Genomic DNA, 23,813 nt, shown 5'->3' on the forward strand with positions numbered 1-23,813 from the left:
ACAATCCAGGATAATTTATCATGTTAGGTTTCATTTGGATTTTGATTTGCTAAAAGGCATTTTAGCAGTGTAGGTAATTTGTCGAACAAGATTCCTGAGTTAAATGAAGTGCTGCTTTTGGTGTCTGGGCTGAGACACTGCTATAATGATAAGGTGCCTTTTGGTAATGAAGGCTTTTGCTCACAAGGAAGCAGACAGAAATGGGTGTTGGGGGCAGTATTGGGATCTACTGAATCTTGTGTCTAATATTGCACCTCCAGGCAACAAACAGGGGTGGCATTAAAACCCTTTGTCAGGTTACGAAGTAAAAAAGAAACAGTTGGTCATGTAACCCTCCCCCTCTCATCCTTTTGCAATTTTCTCCCTTCGTCCTTTCTTTTAGGCTTTAAACAGAGAGTATTAGGCCCTCCTCTACAATTGTGTGCACATGTGTTTGTACATGCGGACATCAGCAGGCTTTGAAGGCATCCGACTCTCCCCCCATATTGTGAGGAAAGAGATAATTCCCCTCCTCCTTCGTCCACTTTGCTTTTTTCACCTCTCCGTTTCTGCATGGCAACAAATAAACAGGTCTAATTAGACCGGAGTAGGCCTATTCACGGCGCTGACAGTGGGAGATGGATGCAGGCTCTTTTACACCGTCCTTCACCTTTGTCTTTGGCTAACACTTGGTGACATTTTGATAGAAGGTTTGGTGTTGGACTGAGGGGCCACATGCCGTGAGAAAGCCGACCTTCTAGGAGACCTCAAAGAGTGGACACACAGCTGTAGTTTCACACTGTCCCCTGACTTTGTTTGACTCTTTTTGCTCTCACGGGTCACCTTAAACATTCAGTGGAGATGTAGTCTCCCCGGTCATAAGACGTGGACAACAGACGACCACATCGCAACACAGATCGACCCACTCAAGGCATCTTTAAATACTCACATACTGCAAATACTCAGTGCAGTCCATCACACTTACTGCCTTTGTATTAAAATATCAGACAGTCGGTGAGGAAGAATTTGAACCCCACAGATCCCCGTGTAAACAAAGACGCCAGTGTGGCGACACTGCAATTACAGGTTTGTCGTATAATAGGCTGCAACTGCGGCTAATGCGTGATAGTCTGACAAAAGGACAAAAATAGGAGGAGACTCTGGCATGACCACCTGCGCAGTGGCTCAGGTCTGAATTGTTTACGTGTTTTTGTCACACTTCAGCACGTATTTTACAGCTGAATGAGCTAAAGATAAAAAGAATCTGACAAGGACCCGAGTAAATGTAATTTTAGCCTAGCATTCATGCATCCCATTTGTTTTTGTTGCCTCCTCTGTTAATGATTTTGTTCTCTTCCTCACCTCTGAAAGGTACATAATTCAACTTCAATGTTGAAATGGAACTATGCGATGATTAATTCGACTGTGATAGAAAGCAGAAAGCAGAAAAGTTGAAAAGGAGTGAAGAAGGAGAGAAATCCCCTCCTACAGATTGCCTCTGTCTCTCAGGGAGCTACTGAAAAGCAGAAAGGACAGGGGAAAAAGAGCAAAGGGGAAAGGGGGGGGGAGAAAAACAAAAGAATAAGGAGTCTTTTAGCCCCTTTCACCCATCAGATCCAGCAGTGTCCAAAGCATGCATTCCTGAGCTATTATTTGTCTCTTACTGGATCTGATCTGCCACTTTAATTACCTTAATGTGTGTGTGTGTGTGTGTGTGTGTGTGTGTGTGTGTGTGTGTGTGTGTGTGTGTGTGTGTGTGTGTGTGTGTGTGTGTGTGTGTGTGTGTGTGTGTGTGTGTGTGTGTGTGTGTGTGTGTGTGTGTGTGTGTGTTAGCATATGTGTGAAAGAAAAGGGACATGCTTAATTAAAAAACAGAGGTAAAAGCAGCTCAGGCCTTCTCTTTTGTTCTCCTGTTAAGAAGGGAACTGTTTCTGCAGTGTGGAAAAGCCTAAGCCTCATTGTAAGTTTCTCTCTATGTATCTGTCCATCTATCGCACTCTCACAAATGAAAGTCGTCTGGTTGGTTAGCAGAGCGAAGGAAGCCAGTGGGGGAGAGAAAGAGGAATGTTTCTTAGCTGGTAGTAATATGATCTGCCTTCAAAGAAGCAAAAGTTGGCACTACTGTGAAAGGTGTGAAACAATGGGAATGGAGCAAATCAAAAAGGAGCTAGGACTGAAGTGATTACAAGTTATTTTTATATAGATCAGTGATCTGTGAGAGTTTTGGTATCTAAAATGTTACTTTGAACTCAGGAGAAAATATGAGACATCAGTTCTTTTCTGACAAACTGCTAAATTGGTGCTGGTTGATTAGGACATGATGACTTCAATACTACCAGGTTCCACTGCACTACAGCGTCTTCTATCAGGGCCTCACGTAATGCTAAAACACTGAATGATGCAGATGTATGCAGGAGTTGATCCCATTACATACAGAATGGAGGCTTTAATTTTTACCTATGATGCTTTGTAGTTTGCGCTTATGGACACTTGAATGTACTGAATCAACATTTTGTATTTATCTGATTTAAAAGATTCTTTCAAAACTGCAAGTGTTATATGCCAGCTGAGAAGCAGCATCCAACTGTAAACAAAAAAGTTTGCCTGCATGCAGCGTAACATGTTTCTCCGTCAGTGTTCTGGTCGTGGCAAAAGTAACGGCTCCAATTAGAATCAGAGGTAACAATATAATGGACAGTTATGTTATTGTTGGCACGCAGCACACATAAACAGTTGCTAACCTGTTAGCATAAGGGGGTTGATATGTCAGTGCCAAGTACTTAACACATTGGCTTAACCATAAGACATTATTCAATTCTTAAAGAGATGCATAATTCATAAGCCACAGTGTTTTATGTCCGAGCTACAATTCAAAGGAGTTGCTCCCCAATGAAATAAGCAATGAAATGACAACACTGACAAGTAGTAAATCCTGTCGTATGTGTCGCATTAGTCCTCAAACCCACTGCTTCTGTGCAGCTTTACCCACAATCACATTTAATACAAGCCTTTGGAAAACAGATACTGGGGGGAAATATGAAGGATGTATATGTTTAAGTGTAGGAGGAAGCACAGTATTATCTTGTGGTACATGAAAGTAGTGAATGATTTATGGCGAAAAAAGAAAAACACTGACCAAACTTTTTTTGAGTCTTTATTTGACCTACCAGTGCCCCTAACATATTTTTTTCAGACAGTATGAACACAATGCATTTCATATTTCATCTCCCTTCACCTTCATTTCATTTATTCACACACATTCCTTCTTGCATTGAAGCTTGTACCATATTTTGACAGAAAGTTGAGACAGCCAATTTAGGCCGAGTAAGAGCCAATGTTTAATAAAACAAGTAATGTCAATTGTGCAACAAAAAGGAATACTGTTCTAGTTTCTTTTAGGGGAGCATTGCCTCCCCTTGGTCTGGAGAAGGCTTGTTTGGACTCTTACACAGTGGAAAGGTGTTATGTGGTCAGATTTGATTTTTGTGGGAAGTAATGGGTAGCGTGCTTAGGACCAAGGACAAAAAGAACCATCCTGACTGCTATCAGCCAAAGGTCCACAAGAACAGGGTCTGTGATGGTATGGTGTTGCGTCATATTTGTGGCAAATGTAATTTAGATATCTGTGATGGCTCCGTTTACAGAGAAGTATGTTTAGATTTTAGAGCAACATATACTACCTTCAAGACCACACCTTTTCAGGGTCGCCCATGGATTTCTCGACAGGACAATATAAAAGCCACATTCTGCACACGTTATATGGTTATAGCTGAGCATTAAGAGCCCGAGTGTACTGTGCTTTCCCTGCAGTCCTTACTTTTCTCCCAGTAGAGACAATGTAGAAAAATCGGAACAAATGGACACTTAAGATGCTTCATCACTTTGAATCCTTGACGTCGTACTGTAATTTAGGAGTGAGAATGTGTTGACGACCTGCAATGCAGGACAAGATGTGTATTAACAAATTAAACGAATCTGAAAAATAGAAATATTTTGGGATCCACATAATGTATGCCAGCATTGAAATAAACGTCACGGTAAATGTAAGGATTACTGGATTCTAGTTTTTTTTTTGTTTTGTTTTTTAATTTACTTTTTTTTTTATCATTCCTGCTTTGTCTTATTAGTGCATTCTTGAGGGAGTTGAAAATAATGTGTTTGCAATTATTTTATAATGATGTTTTTTAATTTAACATGGAAACAAGAGTGTTGCACAAGGGTGGGTTATCTTCCTGATGTTACTGATATAACCGTTCACTGTTTCTAAAGTTTCTAAACAGAAATGCACAGTTTACAGAATTTGAGTGAAATTATTTTTTTCCCTTTTACAATTACTTTTGGGGAAAAAAAATAGCGTCATGCAGAAACTAAAAGTAACAGCTTGTGCTTGGGCAACATTACTGTCATGTAAATATCGTACATTTACTTCCTGCCCCTTGCCACATCCATGCTGATCTGATAAGCACTAAAATTCATTTTCTGTTGCCTGAATTTTTCCTTAATCTGATCAATAGAGAGACAAAGTGAGACACAAAAACGGAAAACTTAATTTTTCCTCTTTTAATCTATCACTAGTCCCATGGAATCATCCCTTGGATATGTCAGATTATGCCTGATTGAGCGCGTGCATACACATGCACCCTCAAAACACACTCATACTCATGTTTGATTTCATTCCTCACGCTTTTACTGTCCCTCCCACTGGCTTTGTTTAGCCCTGGATTGTTGCGGATTAATCCTCTAATTGCTTTGTAGCTTTGTTGTGAGGGAGAGGCAGTTTAGAAAAAGAGAGAGGGAATTAAGCAGCAGGTGGATTGGGTTAAAGGTTAACATGACTCTTTAAAGTGTTCTCTTAATGCTAGCTCATTTACACAGGCGCTTCTGAAAGGAGCTGATACTGTATTAAGTGAAAAGACACTGGCATACAGAAGTCATTCTCATTTGTTACATTTAGCGGAACAAGAATGTTTATTCGTTAATGTGGCAATGGAGCTTTGATTCTTATGCTTTTAGAGGAAATTATGCGTATGATCACAACAATAAATGAATGCAATTTGAGTGAACATAAAAAGATTTTTCTGCATTGCGTGTTTTTGGGTGCCTTTGCATTTGTGCCTTGTTGTAAAATGCCAAGAGAGTGAATCAGTGAGGGGATGAAAGATGGGCAGACATCCAGTATCGATAACATCTCACTGGTATTCCAAGCATCATTCCTCATAGAAGTTGGTTTCTTTCTGTCTTGATCTTTCTCTGCGTCCGTTCTTTCTTTACAGCATTGCATAAAACAAAAATTGAATACTATGGCTGTAAATATAATCTTTTAACTTCTCATTTATTCCTTTGCATGACTCACAACAAGAATTTACCTTCTATATGTCTACATGATGGAAGGTTTAAGCCATACATTCAGGCCATTAATAAGTTAGTATCAGCTGCCCAATTAGTAAGAAATGCCTGCTAACAACATGTCAAGGATGAAATACATAATAACTGAAGACTCCTCCAACCCACTTGTGGACAGTTCTATCCTTTCTTCATACAGCCATTTGATTAACTTTATGGATAATTGCTTTGTTCACATCTTCACTAAAATAAATATGCAAGGTTCGTTTTAGCCAAAATAAAACCATAGCATTTTAATATGTGTGTATAACTTGTCCTGTCATTTTCCTTACTTGCCGATGCAAAAGGAGTTGTTAAAGGAGGCTTAATTTTCTCTTTTACGTAATGTCTTGTTACTGGCGCCAATGAGAGTCAAAGATTTTGTTCAAGGATGCACTATAAACCAAGCAGGAAAAGTTAGTATCGCATTTCTACATAAAGCACCATTCAGTGTAGAAGAGTTGTACAGCAGTAATGTTAAAAGAAATGCCCTGTGTTTGATGATTTAGCTCATTATTTAGGACAGAATTAAGAAGCATTTTATGGGAACTGTAATATTTAGCTTTTATGAATCTTACATTTCTATTTGTCTTAAGGCAGAAAAGTAAAAAAGACACATGCTCTGTGGATTATGTTGCAATATGGCAGAGGTCATAGACTCAGAACCTGTGTTCAAAATACTAAAAATGCTCATTTGGGGGAACTCTATTTCAAATTAGTGCCAAGGTTGTATAAAGGTTCAGATTATTTCAAAATGAACCTAGATGTGTTATTACACAAAATATAATTTGTAATTTTTTGTTTCTCTCTCTTTTTTCCCTAACTCAGGTCCCTTTTGGGCTGGATGAGATGAGATCCCTATGTAGTGGTCGTCATGGCAACTTGTGACTCTCCCCCTATGGTGTCGTCACGGCAGCAGGAACATGGTGGCCAGAGGTTGGATGCTGCTGCGGAGGACAACACAGTCGTCTCCATGGAGACCAGTGTCGCAAACAGCAACAATGCCAACAACAACCACTCATCACCTGCCACCATTGGAGAGCCAGAAAATAGCCTTGGAGGGCCTGTTGTGAGCCCGCTTAGGTCCACTTCTACTCCCACCACTGTCAGTTCAACCATCGACCCTGCAACTGAGCAGAGTCGGAGAGAAAGCTTTAATACCAGTAACAAAGGGAGTGTTACTGGAACTTTACCAGGAGGTGGAGGAGGAGCAGCTTTGGGTTCAGACTGTTCTGCCCCTGCCACATCCCCTGTGGCACCGGCAAAAGAGATCCCCTGCAACGAATGTTCTAATTCCTTCTCCAGTTTACAAAAATACATGGAGCACCACTGCCCCAATGCCCGTCTGCCTACAGGTGGAGGTCACTTGGAGGATGAGGAGGTTGAAGGCATTATAGGGGAGGAGAGTGAAGATGAAGGAGACCAAGAGGTGGGTGCTGCAGAAATGGGGGAGATGAACAGTGAGATGGAGATGGAAGAGGACAGTGATGTGGAGAATCTGTGCAGCGAGATCATCTACCAGCCCGATGGCTCTGCCTTCATCTTGGAGGACTCCAAAGAGCAGTGTGGCAACCAGGGGGGGCTCCCTGGGGCTCTTCAATTCAGGAGCCTGCTGCCCCCCCAAACCTTCTCCAGTGCTCAGGCCAACAGTGGTCAGAGAGGCCTGAGCCCAGGAAGGGAGCGGTTAGAGCAGCCCACTGCACCCATGTCCTTCTACCCCCAGATCATCAACACCTTCCACATCGCCTCATCCCTTGGGAATAAATCCCTAGCGTCCGACCACCCCTCCTTTCCAAATACCTCACCTGGAGGGTTGGGCGGCGTTGGTCCTGTGTTGCACAGTTTCCGAGTCTATGACCTCCGCCACAAGACCGACAAAGACTATCTGAAGGCGGATGGTGCAGCCAAAAACTCCTGTGTGTCCAAAGATGTCCCCAACAATGTGGACTTGTCCAAGTTTGAGGGCTGTGTAGCCGATGGGCGGCGGAAGCCTGTGCTGATGTGTTTCCTGTGCAAGCTGTCTTTTGGCTACAGCCGTTCTTTCGTGACACATGCTGTCCATGACCACCGTATGACCCTGAATGAGCAGGAGCAGAAGCTGCTGAGCAATAAGCATGTCTCTGCTATCATCCAGGGCATCGGGAAGGACAAAGAACCTCTTATAAGCTTTCTGGAACCAAAAAAACCCCCAAACTCTGTGCTACCCCACTTTCCCTCACCTGCCAATTTCCTTGGGCCAGATACGGGGCTCCGTGGCTTGTGGAATGCTTTCCACAGTAGTGGGGAGAATGCAGATTCTCTTCAGGCAGGATTTGCCTTCCTGAAGGGCAGTGCCAGCAGTTCCTCAACTGACCAAACCCCCAGAACCCAAACCATGCCAAAGGCTGAGACCAACCCAAACCTCGGGGGAGGGGCTGGTGCCCAAAGAACCCCAAGCGGGAGTTCTGCTGCTGCCACTGGTGGCAGCCATGAACGTCGGAACTCTGATAGTGACTGCAAAGTTCTCATTACGGACACATGCACTTTGCAATCCAATGGGCCAGACATGAGCCAGTACCATCCCATCAAACGGGAACCTGGCACATTAGGTGAAGAAAGCCCAGAACAGGATGAGGATGCTTACTCAATTGGTGGTGGAGCAGAGATGGAGGCAGATGAGGAGGAGGAACAGGCCTTGGCGATGACAGGCCAGCGGATCGACAGCACCAGTAGCAACGATTTCCCTCTCTTAAACCAAAGTATTCCCCCCCTTTCCAACAGTGTGCGTAAGTTGAACAGTGACTGCAAAGATTCTGCGTCCACCTCCTCTTCCTCCCTGCCTGTATTTGAGAAGCAGGAGATGGATAAGAGCCGTTTTTCCACTGCCCTGGCATCTGCCAGAGAGCGTGAGAGCAGTAACGACTCTACAAGTGAAGGCCTGACAGGACGGGATGGTCTGTCACCATCCTCCAACCCCCTTGACATGATGATGTTGCGCAGAGATGATGAGAGTCCTGGTCCCCTACATCAACACACAGGAAATCCTAGTACTCCTGGAACTCCAGGGACTCCTGGGACTCCTGGTCCAGGTGAAGGGTCCCCAGGTAGCGGTGTGGAATGCCCCAAGTGTGACACAGTCCTTGGATCCTCGCGGTCCTTGGGAGGACACATGACGATGATGCATTCACGTAACTCCTGCAAGACACTGAAATGTCCGAAGTGTAACTGGCACTATAAGTACCAGCAGACACTCGACGCTCACATGAAGGAAAAACATCCAGAATCTGGTGGATCATGTGTATACTGCCGAACAGGACAGCCTCACCCTCGTTTAGCCAGAGGCGAAAGCTATACCTGTGGATACAAGCCTTTCCGCTGTGAGGTCTGACCACCTTTTTTTCTCTGTTTATGGATTTTTATTGACCTTGTCTTTGTATCTGTGTAAAATTGACAATCAAAATATTTCCTTTGCTTTGTGTGCTTGATTTTCTTTTTATTTTAGTTATTATTCTGGGCATTAAGCCATACTTTATTGTATCTCCCCATATGACAGCAGCCGATAGAAATGATATTGCATAATCTGCAGAACATATGGAAATTTGCTTTTGCTGCCATTTTTAAAACACACTTATCAGTACATCTAATGCACCTTTTATACCAGGACAGCTTGACTTATTGAAAATTCTGTTTCAGAAGGGGGGAAATAGGCAGTTAATTGTGCTTGTCTCAACAAAACATTCCTGTTAAACACAAGGAAACTTGAAAAATGTTACACCATAGGTCACATATATTGGCTAGGATTTGTCCTAGCCATTTAAAAAACTTTTTTTTTTGTAATACATTTTTTTTATTAATTTTAGTTATACTATTTCCATTTTAGGTATGCAATTACTCAACTACCACCAAAGGAAACCTTAGCATCCACATGCAGTCGGACAAGCATCTGAACAACGTGCAAACACTCCAGAATGGTGGCAGTGAAGCACAATACAACCACAACCATGCCAACCCGGTGTCCAGTGCCAGCCTAAGTGTAGGCTGTGGTGCACCCTCACCGTCCAAGCCCAAACAGAAGCCCACTTGGCGCTGTGAGGTAATGAAAGAAACAGAGCATCATTGTAGCATAGTAGTAGCAGCATACCAATTAGCTTGTTGCACTGTCAACACAATGAGCCAGTTATTTCCCTGTGCGTCACTGTGTCTATTATTTTTCTTAGCCACATCATCTGACCTCTGTTATAAAACAAAATGTCTTTTACATCCTAGAAGTGTCTCCATGCATTTTAAAATCCCTTACTACTTTTGTATAGCATCAAAACAATTACTATATGAATAATCAATTATTTTTACGTATTCATATTTTATTGTTGTGGCTACTGTCACTGTCAGGGCACATTCCAGGCTTATGTATTAATAATTAATAAATGAATATTATTGTAAACCTTTTTTCTAATTTAAATTGAAGTTTGATCATCATCGAAGCCTTATTTTAAACTAGCAGCAACTTTATACATTTTCCACATTGCTTCCATCAGGTGTGCGACTACGAGACAAATGTGGCGCGGAACTTACGAATCCATATGACCAGCGAGAAGCACATGCACAACATGATGCTGCTGCAGCAGAACATGAAGCAGATCCAACATAGCCTCCATCTGGGTCTGGCGCCAGCAGAAGCAGAGCTTTATCAGTACTACCTGGCTCAGAACATGGGTCTCACGGGAGTAAAACTGGAGAACCCAGCCGGCAGCAGTGGCCCAGAAGCGCAAATGATGATCAACCCGTTCCAGCTAGATCCTGCAACTGCTGCTGCACTTGGATCGGGTCTAGGTGAGTGAGGCAGGATTTTCTACAAACCACAAAAAGAAGCATGCCTGATAAGTTTTACACCTAAGTCAATTAAAATGCAGCAAAAAAGAAAAGGCGGTAATTTTATTATTTTATTTTTGCTGTTTTACAGTTTCCTTGTGCTCATTTAACAACATGGCTGGTTTAATCTGTTTTATCTCATATATCTGATGAGATGTATGTGTTCTTTTTTTAATCATGGGTTTCCTTTGTTTTTTGTTCATCTTTCTCTTTCTCTTCATGCCCTCTCACCTTCTTTTTGTCTGTTTCTTTTTTTTTTGCCCTGGCCCCCTTGCCTAGCTCTCCCCTCCTTATATTTCACTCTTATCTTTACTCTCATATGGTCCCTCTGTCATTGTCTCCTTTCTTTGACCCCTCTCACTGATTAAAAAATGATTATGAGATGCCACATGAGAATTATTCTTAATCTTTCATTTGTAATTTTCTTCAATCAGCTTAATCCCCCACCATACACACATCAGCCAACCTTTGCTCGCCCTGGAGAGAATACACACATATAAACACACGTACACACTCTCTCAAACAGCAGGAAGCAGATTCCCGTAGGAGTGAGAGAGATTTAACAATGACCCTGCAGTGCTGCACACCCACTCCCTCCTCTCGTGTGGAGGTCGCAGCCCAGCTAGCAGATGTACTCTCAGTGAATTACACTGATAACACTCAGCTCCCCATAGTGAGCGCAGCTGTACATAGGTTTAAATAGAGTGAATGGGAAATTAATTTATATTTAACTACAAACAGCCACACATGCATGCATAGATTATCAACGAATAAGCTTATACACCCTTGCATGTTGATTTACAAATTGCAAATAGTTTTTTAAACATGTATTGATTTGTGATCATCCACCCTCAAAAAAACACGTAGATATAAACACATTTAGCTCTAACCTAATTGGGAAAATTGTCATATAACACAGTGATTTAGAGGATGCTTAAGCCTTGGTGCACACTGAGTTGTAATATTTGAAAAATATATTGTAAGCTTTGGTAACATTCACAGAAGGACAATAATGTGATCAAACAAAAGAGTTAATTATATTTGCATGAATGACAGATCTGGTTTTTGTCCTAGAGTGGGTGGGCAGAAGAAAAAGAAAGCACATGTAATGCATCGACCAGCTTTTCAAATCCTTGTGTGGATGTGAGAAAAGCCCAGAGCCTTAAAACTGCTGTCCCACCATTGCCGAGAGCAGTAATTAAAGCTACCTGATGAGCGAGTTAGCAAGTTGAAAAGGATGATTGTAATTGATCCTGATTCAATCCTATTAAGGTTTTTTATAGACAAGACTTTGTAAGGAGCGCTAGTCCTCTGTGAGCCTTTATTTTATCAAATCCTTTTGTATGAGAGGCCTGCTTGGAAGCCCACACTAATTTCATTGAATAAAAAAAAAAAGAGTCTTTTCTCTTTTTTCTCGATCCCATGTCCCTCTATATGCAATCCTTCATTTCAGCGCATTCCTGCCATATTTCTTTGTTTTTCTTGACCATTCTTCACACTGTCCGTGCTGCCCAGCTGCAGTCTGACATTCCCGTGCTACTGTGTACAATACGTAATGCTTTTCAAGGGTTTTACTTTTTACAATTTCATTTAAAAATGTTTTGACATGTGGTTTTCATTCATTTTCTCTATAGTGAATAGCGACATTACGGCAGAGTTGCGTCTTGCCAGCAGTCAACTGATGGCAGACGACCTATCCCTGGTCTCCTCAGGTGGAATGGGGGGCATGTCCTCAGCAGACCCGTCCCTCTCCTCCTTGTCGCCACCTATCAATGACCCCTCGTTACGCCTGTATCAGTGTGCTGTGTGCAACTGCTACTCCACGGACAGCCTGGAGGCCCTCAATGCCCACGTCAATGCTGAGCGCTCCCTGCCCGAAGAAGAGTGGCGCTGCGTGGTGGGTGACGTCTACCAGTGCAAGCTCTGCAGCTACAACACTCAGCTCAAGGCCAACTTTCAGCTGCACTGCAAGACGGACAAGCACATGCAGAAACACCAGCTGGTGGCCCACATCAAGGAGGGAGGTAAAGCCAACCAGTGGAGATTAAAGTGCGTGGCCATTGGCAACCCTGTGCACCTCAAGTGCAACGCCTGTGACTACTACAGCAACAGCGTGGATAAACTGAGACTACATGCCACCAACCAGAGGCATGAGTCTTCCATCCGCCTCTACAAGGTAAAACCACTGTTTATTCATGATGTATTCTGCAAAAACCATTTCTCTGGTCACAGGATGTTGTCCCCGTCAGAGTGAGAGAGAAAGAAAACGGCTATTAAACTACACACACACACGCAAAAAACATTCCTATGAAAGATTCCTATAAAATAAAAAAAATCCCTGTTTTTTTTATAAGTGCAGTGTCGCACTGATAAAAATTTCCCATGAGATTGGAATGATAAACACAGAAAAGGTCACTGTGAGAGTACCACGGAAGATTTCCATTTGATACGGTTACATTTCCTGCTTGTGACCAGCTGGCACTACTCTCTTAAGAGACACAAGTCATACACTGCAAATGAGTTTGGAATTCAGTATTTTCACCTAATTTTTGCAGCTGTTGATATCTCTGGGATTATTTAAAAAAAAATCCTTTTCCATGTCCAGTACAAATTATGTTAATGTTTGAGATAAAAACAAAGTGGAGTAATACTAAACATATATTGTCTTCTTGATGCACAGTACAAATACACACATAAAGAACTACAATGAACATTGTCAATGCAATGCTTGTATTGACATGTCAACTTAAGTGGAGTGGCTTTTGAAATCATTCATCTGTGTTGAGTGTATGCACTAACCCTAACCCTCGCAGCAAGGAGGTTTCCAGTTCAAATCCCTGCAGGAGTCTCTGTGTGGAGTTTGCATGTTCTCCCTGTGTTTGTGTGTGATTTCTCTGGGTACTATAATCCTGGCACCTCGTACCCCTGTGCCTCTCTCCTGAAGAGAACTGGGATAGGCTCCAGCAGATCCCCATAAACCTAAATAGAAATAATGGATGGGTGAAGTGGTTCTAACTCTGTCATTTATGTTTCTAGACAAATTCTATATTTTTATTTGCATGTATCTTGTGTAAAACACAATATTGTATATGTACATAAGCCTGGTTTTCTTGACAGACACTCTCTCCTCTTGGGTAGTATGGGACAATCCTTTTTTGCTTGTGAATGTTAAATTATGTTATGCAATAGTGTAACTGCATTAGTTACCCATCAGAGATGTATGCTAACACAGGGACTGAGGTACTTAACTAATTAAAGTCTTAGCGCTTGGAGTAATAAATAGTTCTTGTAGAGAAAGTACAACTTGCCGAATATTTGGCATCTCCTTCCGTTTCAATGTTGAAAGAAATTTAGGGTGATATAGGTTTTCAGATATCCCCTTCATTTTAATAGGATGCTGTTACATTTCCAAAGCCTTGACCTACAGAATAGGATCAAGTGCATTACATTAATGAGGATCTCTTTACAACTATATGCAACATTTGGCATTAGGAAGTAGGACTAGGAAGTGAATGAGCACGTGTGTGAGGATATGGTAGTCATTGTATGTATGTATGTATGTATGTATGTATGTATGTATGTATGTATGTATGTATGTATGTATGTATGTATGTATGTATGTATGTATGTATGTATGTATGTATGTATGTATAAAAATTATATATATATATTTTTATATATTTTATATATATAAAATGTATATATATATATATATATATATATATATATATATATATATATATATATATATATAAATATATATATATATATATATATATATATATATATATATATATATATATATATAAATATAAATGTTATATATATAAAATTTTCATCTTCTTGGTTTGCATTGATTTGAAAATCTTTTCAAGTCTTAATTGGATTAATCTAATTAGTATTCTTCGGGTTATCTAAAACTGTCTCAGCTGGCTTCAACAGGATGTTCATATTAACACAGTATTGTCAAACAGTCAAGCAGAGGCTGAACTTGGCATGAGATTAATTGGACATGTCTCTGCTTGAGGGAAATTTATAAATTCTGTAGAACAGTGTGCAAGTAGCAAATGTGCTGCAGGCGCATTAGACTACATTACCTGGCGCCCTTGCATATTGGATCAGTATGATTAGCTGACTCAAATCAGGATCTCCTCAGAAGAATATTTTAGCCTAGGCCTGTGCAGGTTTTTGTCCACAGCTGTGCATGCTTTAGAGGGAACCAAAACATTTTTTTTGTTCATTTAGTTTGAGACAAACATCAGATAGGTTACCAAGATTACAGTAAACATTTGAAACCACAAAAAAGGTATTTGTGTCTGTTGTGAAAACGGCAAACCGAAGAAGCACCGGCTACTGGACAGAGATGTAACCGGGAGGCTTGTCTGTACAAACTAGCTATTTTGTTTCCAAGAAAAATCAGCTAAGTAACGATGGATCTCTTTATTCACACAAACACCAGTTTAGCCAAGGCAACTGAGGGTCATCCCAGTGCCCCGTCTGTGCACCCAAACACCCCTATACCTCATCTACCCACCCACCTTCTCCACAGGCCTCAACAAATCTGTTCCACAGATGACGCTTTTAATGCTTTTGGCAGAAAGTCCATGATTTTACCCTTGGACATTTGGTAAAGCAGAGCAAGAGAGGTAGAAAGCATAGCTGGAGCACAGAGGGCTGCAGAGGGAAAAAAATCATTTCTTTATTTGACCAGAAAAACACCTCTCCTTTCATGTATTGGCAGAGGTGAAAAGCACTTGGGGATAGAGGTAGCTTGGCCGGGCGCATAAAAGATCCAAGTGTTGACGACTTTACCATCTGGCTTTTTTGGAAACAGAGAATATCTTTATGGCATGGGAAACCATTTGAAGATACAAACAAAAAGCATATTCAGGAGATTTTATGGCTGCTTTGTAGCTGCAGTGGAGTACTTCTAAAGGGATTTGAGAGTTTGAAAGTGCTTTTTTCCCCCAAACTTTGAAACAGCAAAAGGGAAATGACATTAGCAGCTCATGAACATCACATCATCTGGTGTCCAGGGCACAGCAGGTGGCACAGGAAGTTGAAGGACTTACATGGGAAAGGGGGCGATCTGGAGCTTGCTGTCAACTGGAGATTAAATGTATGAAATCTGATTGGCCCTTGTTTATTTTTAACACTTCCTGTCTGTGTATTTTTAAACAATAACTCGTGTGATTCAGATTTTTATTAGGAACACGTTGTACTATCATAACTACCAAGTGCAAACCTTTATCCCCGCTATACAAGGTGATAATGACAGCATGGAATGTGTTTTGATGAGGGGTTTGTGTCCATGCAGCTCATGAAGTGCGCCATAGTCTAAATGCTGCTGTACGTCCACAGCTGGCCTGGTCCGTGTTTAGCTTTAGAATTCGATATGATGATGTATGGCTTCATTATGATTTTTAATAACAAACACTGGTCTTGATACACATGGTGTCAGGAGTAAATCTGTCAGTGCCATTCACAAGTGCCGCCTAGCTGAGCAGGGGTTTGAGTTTGCAGGGAACATGTGTGTTTGTGTGCATGTGTCCCCGCAGAGCTTTGAGGTAGGGCTCTGGGTTGCGCTTGCCCCTGGGTCATTAGGAGTTGAGAATGTTCATGGCCAATGTGGCATAGTTGAAGACCACACACACACACACACACACAAACGCACGATTTATACGCACTCTGTGTCTCAGAGGCCGTGGCACCTGTTTCTCAGATGGCTGTCTGAATAAATCTCTTTCTGTCCTCAACCAGTGCCAGTCTGTCCAACTTTCCATCATAATTCAAGCGGAAACCGACGTTCGAGGTACACTGCAATTTTCCCTTTCTCTTTTCCTTTTCATCCATTTTTTTCCTTAATTTTCTTTTCCCAAAGTCTTTTTCGAACTAAGAACATTTAGCTCGTAAAATGCTTTTCACTTTTTATGACTGAAATTGAGAAGAGAGGACATTTCGATGGAGTGGAAAATACAGAGGAGAAGAACATGTATTGCAGGTGTTTGTTTTCTCGCCATCTTGCACTCTTTCACCACCTCTGTCCTATCCGCTCTTTGTTTAGTCTCTGATTCTCTTTCTTTCTTTCATTCTCCTTCTTTCTGTCTCACCCCTGGGGAGCAAGAGATAGGCCATCTCATTACCCGGGATCCTCTTGGCAACACCGTGGCTTGGAATCATGGGGTGGGGGAATTAAACAAGTCGAGTGATGGGAGGAGGGAGAGATGGAAGGAAAAGAAGAAGGAATGAGGATGGATTTATAGATGCATATTTTTTTTCTTCCTTTTTTTCATCTCCTCCTTTATGTTTCCCTCTCTGTCTCTTTTGCCTTTTTTCATTAAACGAGGGACTTTTTTTTTCTTTAACTCTTCAATCTCTGACCCCCTCCCGCAAATTTAATTCTCCATCTCTCTCAAATAGAGGTAGCTGTGCCTGTGCATCTGTGATATTAAGTCTACCACTGCGCCTTGGCTATTAGAAAGGGTCAACTATGCTCTCTCTCATTTGAAAATCAAATGGCCCTATATATATGCAGCCCAAATTATTGGACTGTCATTTGGACTTGGAAATGGACAGGAGATTGACTCCCATAGATTTGCATAAAAAGTCATTGTGCTGGTCCCCGGAATAGAAAGGCGTCTGGATCTATTTCAAATGCATGGCACCATATGACACTCGCACTCACACGTGCACACATAAATGCATGGGTACATAGAGAGATATAGCACTACATGCATTCATAGACACACACACGCACGCACACAATTGTGGTTATCAAGTTACCATTTTCCACTTGACTCTTTGTAGTCTTGTTCTAGACACAGGCTGTTGATCACGGTGTCCTTGTCTCGCACTTACAGACAGACTTAAAGAGTTGCTTTTCTCCTCAAAAAGGAATCATCTAGGCCACTTCACACTAGATGCTACTTGACTGCAGGATATAGATTTTCATGTACCGTCATGGAGATGGATGACGCTGCCAAGAGTTTAGTGTTGTAAACCTGATCAGACGAATTAATTCAGTGCAGTTTTGTTGGAAGGAAAGTTGATTTTCTGTTTGTTCGTCCTACTTTCTCTCTTTCCCTCTGTCTGCAAGGCAAAGGGACGCCGGTTAGTAGATTATTCAAATCGTCTCCTATTTCACCTGCGTGGAGATTACAATGGAAATCTTTCAGAGGTCTGGGGGCGGGGGATTTGGTTGGGGGGGGAGGGCTAATTAAAGCATAAAAGCAGGTGTGCGTACATGTGTGTGTTTGCGTGTGTATGCCGTGGCTGTAGCTTTGTGCTTGAGGGAGAGGTTTGAATGGACAGACATCTCCACCCTCCCCCTCCTTCCTATTAATCCTCATAGATATTAATAAGAGTTTCACCCATTCGCCAACGCCTTTACCAGATGGTCACCAGAACATTTGTGAGTGTTTGCATGTGTGTGTGCGCAATGTCCAGCTTTGGTCCAGCTTTTGGCTAACATATGCAATGTTTGATTACCCTAACCAGCTTCTCCCTGACATCCTCTTTACTCCTTTGGCCGATAAACTAGTGAAGGCCCCCAAACTACCTTTGTTTTTTCTTTGGAAAGGTGTACGTGTACGTGTGTGTGTGTGTGTGTGTGTGTGTGTGTGTGTGTGTGTGTGTGAGAGACAGGATAAGAGACACTGCTGTTTTTTTCATATCAATAGCCAGATGTGATCCTATTCATAATTATTCCCACCCCTCTCTGTGGGTCATATGGGCCGTGTCCATGTGCAAGGGACTGTGAAGCAGATCTAGGCTGACAGGTATGGGAACGATAGCAGAAAGGGGCTGCTAAGTCTGTGTGTGTGTGTGTGTGTGGGTGGGGGGGGGGTCTTCCAGACCACCAGAAGGAAGGGAACATTGCAGGGATGCAGGAACAAAGGAGCTGGCAGGAGTTTGTCTTTCTTTTTTTTGCCCCCCCCTCCCTTCATCTTAACCCTCCCACCCTCACTATATCCCCATCATGCAAATACGCACTTCTCTCCAACTCCTTCCAATCTTTTGCCCTGTGCTCACAAACCTGTCTCCTTCTGACTTTTTTGATATTGCCAACACTTCCTCTCCATTCTTTTTCTGCTGGGTCTTGATCATCTTGTTAGGCTAAAGATAACAAGATTGTTATTTTTTTTTTTAAAGTAATAATCAAAGAAGTTGCTTTGTGCTCAAACGTGATCTCTCGGGACTTGTTGTCTCCACTTTTTATGCATTGATTTGATCAGAGCAGCTTCACACAAATCACATGGCAGGGAGATCAGATAAATTCTTTTTTTTCTTTTTTTTTTTACAAGTTCATTAGATTTACTTTTGAGATCACCTGACGTAAAAATGCATATTTAATTTGTATGACAGTTGTCATCAAAACATTCACTTCACCCGTTTGAAATGTTACATCAGCTGGAGAATTGCATCTAGATAGCAGCAAGAGCTTCGAACTGAGCCAGTTCAAGTACTGTTTTATAGGTGCTTGACAAGTGCAACCTGCAACTTTCCAGACTTTTATGTTAAAACTGAACACTGTGCTGTGTTTAGTATATCTAGTTATCCACTTTATAATCAAGTTTTTGCCCTGTACTTTGCAACGTGGCACATGTAAGGACCAAACTACTTTCAGCCAGCCGCATATGTCTTTTGAGAAAGATGCGTGTGTAAACATCCACACATAGCACGATGCTAACATATGTGGCAGCTGGAGTCGCTCATCTGATTCCCGACCTGTCTAGAGTCCACACATTCAGCACCAATTCCCACAATTCCTCCGCTATATGAATTCCTCCTTGTTGTTTCCACGCTGGCCAAGTTGAAATCCAGCTAGAGCACGGTGTGCGATGAAAAAGCTGAGGCGTTTTCTCAGTTACTTGATAAAAACAGACCAGTGACGAGGAGTACACAGGGCCTGGTGTTATACTCTGTCCCAGACAAAACGCAGAAAAATAACTATCCTGCTCTGACAGGACCAGGAGGACATTATTCAAGTAGCCCGCAGACTTGCCACCGCACAGGCTGCTTGAGAAACCACATACTGCATACTGCGCATAATACAACCATTAGAATTGAATACACAGGAAAAACCAAGTTGGCTGTGGAAAGTGATTGTTCCTAATCAGAACACAATACTGTGGTCAAACATTAAAAAAAAGCTTCACACGAAAATGATTTTAGGACAAATAGCTACGCCTTTCCCCTGAGCAAGCTACCATTCAGACCTCAAAGGATGGTCAAATGATAGTAACATTCACTTTCTTACTTCTATTTTCTTACAAAAGTTGGGACATATAAAACTTTTAAAAAAGAAATGGCGTTAAACTGACTAAAAATATTGTGTATTATCACAACATTTGTCAGGATTACAGTTACAATGAAGAAAAATGCGCATAACTGAGTTTTAGGGGAAAAAATGAAGGCGCGTTGATCAATTTTGTGGATGTGCAACCGAAAAAAAATGTAATTCATGGCTACAGCTCTCTTAGTCTAGAGCCCTGAGCAGTATTATGCTTTCCACACTCATGAAGCTATCAGGATATTGATATGGACAAAGTTGCACTGAAATACTTCTCAACACCCTTCCAAATCAATAATCAATCGATTGGAGGTAATTGTGCTACTCCCTTGGAACGGTCCCAAGTCACTCTCTCTTTCTGGCGTTCTCTCTTCGTCTCACACTCTCTATGTCATTATCAGCGTGTGGGCCAGTATTTGGCATTTCAGCATTCCAGCTGTAATTGATTTTAACCATTAGTTGCTCAGTGAATAGATAAGTAGAGAGGGAGATATTCGATTATATGGTGAAAGAGAGAGAGGGACGGGAATGAAAAAAGAGAAAAAAGAAGGAGCGAGAAGGATTTAGGGATGTTGCCAGAGAGCTGCAGAAAAGGGAACTGACCTGTCCTGCTGTCTGTGAGTCTCTACTACTGGTCTTCCATCTTTGCAGCGGCACAATACCGCTGACCTCCTGTGAGTTCAAGCAGCTTAGTTTCTGCGAGGTAATCCCTAATGCTTTGAAATAGACCTGATAGAAAGCCCACTTACTTGTTCAGGATTAATGTGGTTTGCGTGGGGGTGAGCAGGTCCTGAGTTTTCAGCACATTTAGTTGAATTAACCCATTGAAATTATCATATTCGACTCTAACTGTGGAGTTAGGCTTGAAGAGCTGACTGTTAAAAACCATGTTGTGCTTGTATCAGTAAATGGAGGGAACACCTACATTGGTATTTTGACAGGTGTTGCTGCATTTGTCACATTTGTTTGTTGTTTGTGTTTAGATTAAGTGCATCGGTGGCTCGGTTGCCCGGAAATTTTTCAGCAGTTGCCCATCTCTTACCGATTCATTCTGAATCTGAGAACGGTTTTGCTTTTCTGAAGACAAAAGTCTGATTTTGTTGTTTTTTTTCTTTTCTGTCCTTTTTCATCTTTTCCTCATACTGGCAGGAGTGTAGGTTAGGACTAGGGATAGGGGCAGATGGGGGAGGTAGGGGGGGGGGGGGACAAAGGCAAACATTTGAGTAATCTTCAAAGAGCCCATTGGTATGTTGAGTGGACGCTGGTATGTGGACCGCGGCTGAGGCTTTTTCAAGGGAAAACAATATCCTTCCTTTAGATGGCTGCGGCCTAGGCAAACACTACCAGCCAGGCGACTCTGCCTAGTGCTGCCATTGCTAACGGCTTATTCCCTCTCAAAAAAAAATGCTCCAGTCTTTCATATCACCAGAGAAGCTCAATATAACTATCACCACCACCTTGGCTTCATGGCGCCAGACTGAACATCCTAGGTCGTGTTGAATGTTTGGTTTTCTGATGCAACATGTCTCTGTTTGTGCCCCGCCGTCCTTATTTCAACATTTAAGTTTTGACGTTGTTTAAAGCACACAGAGTAGACAAAAATGATTAGCTTTTGTAAAGCGAGGGATCAAGTGTGCCATCCTGTAGGTCAACAGTGAGGCATTTGATTTCTTGTGGCAATATGTAAAACAGCTCTGCTGAAGAGGTGCTTCATTGTGGTCTCCTGGCAGAGGTCCCACTCCAACATACGCACACGTATACAGTGCATCCATTTACACATATCATTATCATGCAACAAGCCACCTTGTGACACCGTATCTGCAAAATCTCGCCCTGAAACTTTTGTTTGATTAAGTGTGTTAAAATATACTATTTTTGTTTTCAGAAGTGGACTGTAACGCTATATCTGACATGTAGTGGAACCTCTGCTGAAAGTTAGGTCAGGCATGTTATTGTGTGCAGTTAGTCATTTCGAGAAATATTGGAGCGATTATTTGAATGCAACTCTGAACAGATAGAAGTACACAGACTGCCATTTTGTGACAGTTTCAAAATGAACTCCCTTTGTCCAGTCATCACCATCCATTTTCTCACGAGGATCCACCCCTGGGATAATTTCTCCCATTTCTCTGTCATTAGCAGGGCCTGGTATTAGGCTCATGTTTTGTTCCCCGTACCTTTTGTTTTGTGCTAAGTAAAACCATGCGACAGGGTTGGGGCTAACTGGAAAACAATACTCCCCTTCACAGGCTCAGGAATGTGTAATTAGTGATTTGAACCCTACTCTGCTTGTCTAGATTCTTCCCTATCATTCTCTCCCTACTCCATCTCTTGTTCTTTTGTTCTCTCTGTCATAGATTTTCTTCGCCTCTCATATCTTTGTATCTATCAGTTAGTTTCTTTCACTGTATCTTTCTATCTTCCATTGTATTGCATTAGCTGAACTCTCTGTAATAGTCTTCCGCAAGTTTTCTTTACAAACTTGGCAAAAATGGCTGCTCCTCTTGAAACCAAAGTTGTTTTCTCTTATTCCTTTTTAGTTTTAGTTAAATACAATAACACGAGTGCAGTGCAGTGCAGAGGTTTTTGATGGTACCAGCCAATAATGTGAAACCCAAGACTTTCAGTTTCTTTCCTCTTGTTTTCTTACTGTTTTTTATGGACCCTGTCAATTAGAGCTTGCTTTGATTTCCCGAAGCATCAGGGAGTGCTTCCAGCACCAGCATGATGGGAACAATTATGAATCTTATCCAAAAGTATGTTAACATTTCGACAATATCCCACCCCTTGCTAAGTGTTGGAAAAATAACCCCACAAGTGTGTTAGCATTTCAGTAATTTTGATCTCAGTTTTTTAGGATCCCTGTCCCATTGTGGGATGACGAATGAGATAATCTCAGTGGCAGGATGGGGAAGGGAAATGGGAAGGCCTGGTTAGTATCACCTGGCAGTATCGGAGACAAGTTGGGGCTCTTACACCCAAATGGGCCCAGGTCGGGATGACTAAAAGGGAATGAGTGATGGAGCCACGTCTAAATGTAATGCTAATGTAAATACTGATCTTTTCTTAATGGTGGAGGTGAGGGCTCTTTTGAGATTCCTAGTACACATGCGCCAGTGACTAAGGAAGATTTGCTCTGGTGTCTGTCTCCAAGAAACTGTTATTCCCAACTGCTTGGTCAGGGAAATAAAAATGATGTGGCACCAGGAGAATATATTCCTGAAACATTCATTGCTCAGGACCAGAAGAAAGTAGACATATTTTTATACTGTAAATCAATAGATTGGTTTCTTTACATGTTTTTTTGTGCTCTTTTTTTTTGTGAGAATATTTTTTCTGGGTAAATGGAAGTAAACCCCTTTTCAGACATGAGACATACATTTTAAAATATATTTCTTTATCGGCTATTTACCTGTTAATCATCTTTTTACGGATTGATTGAGGCGTCCTTGTGAAGGTGATGGAGGAAGAGAGCGAGACTGGAGAGCAAATAAAGTGAGGTAACGATAGCAAAGTCCTCTCACTGTAACAACTTTCTCATGATGTTGTATCACCATACGAAATCATTGCAGTGTGCCAAACACGCAGTGATTATGTTAAACATAATGGCAGGGTATGGAAGCAGCCAAAAATATCACTTTCCTTCAACTTTTGTTTCAGCTTATTGAACCAGTTGACCAGCACAGTGTTATCCGTGTAAAACCTTCATGTGCAGCTCAAAGGCAGCTGCAGTTCAGACTTGTCACTTGCTGGAAGTTCGTGTGACTACGATGTCTGACCTGGTCAGCACACTGTCGCAAAATGTTATAGAGAAGCACCGGGGTACTCATTGAGACATGACAACGACGTGTTCAGTTGTGTCTAACGGTAGACGGTACAGGGCTGAAAGAGGGAGACAGTAATTCATCCAAAAGAGGGGCTAGAGGTCACTAAGTTATGCAGTCTAAGTTGGCCTTTACCCCGTACGCCAGACACACTTACGTCACTACAGTGAATGAGTGTGTGACTGCCTGTGCTTCCATGTGTAGGAGTCAGGAAAAAAAAAATACAGGCCAAAACCATTAACTGGACTTAAGACACTAGACATTGTTTCTCATGTACAAAGCACTATGACTATTTTCTTCTCTGGGAGCAAATTGCCAAAAAAAAAGCGGAATAACAACAAAGTGGACTGGAGAAAGGGTGAAAGGATAAGCTGTCTGAGAAAAGAACTGGGTAGATAACAAAGAAGTGGAGACGACCAGCAGAATTTAGTATGAAAGACTGTTTGGGATCATTCATTTGGCTTGGCAGTGATTATCCAATGTATGCT

General features: G+C 41.8%; 1 protein-coding gene across 3 annotated transcripts in view; it reads left to right on the forward strand.

The window, feature by feature from the left end:
• zfhx4 (zinc finger homeobox 4) overlaps positions 1–23,813 on the forward strand; it is an 84,974-nt gene that overhangs the window by 18,536 nt on the left and 42,625 nt on the right. For all 3 annotated transcript variants that reach the window (XM_061713653.1, XM_061713652.1, XM_061713654.1), the window contains exons 2-5: positions 6,190–8,722; positions 9,221–9,433; positions 9,876–10,170; positions 11,844–12,385. In XM_061713653.1, coding sequence (XP_061569637.1) covers positions 6,236–8,722; positions 9,221–9,433; positions 9,876–10,170; positions 11,844–12,385 — 3,537 coding nt within the window. In that variant the 5' untranslated portion in view covers positions 6,190–6,235. The remainder of the gene's footprint in view (positions 1–6,189; positions 8,723–9,220; positions 9,434–9,875; positions 10,171–11,843; positions 12,386–23,813) is intronic.

The sequence above is a fragment of the Cololabis saira genome, chromosome 22 (genome assembly GCF_033807715.1).
Source record: "Cololabis saira isolate AMF1-May2022 chromosome 22, fColSai1.1, whole genome shotgun sequence".
Lineage (NCBI taxonomy): Eukaryota > Metazoa > Chordata > Actinopteri > Beloniformes > Belonidae > Cololabis > Cololabis saira.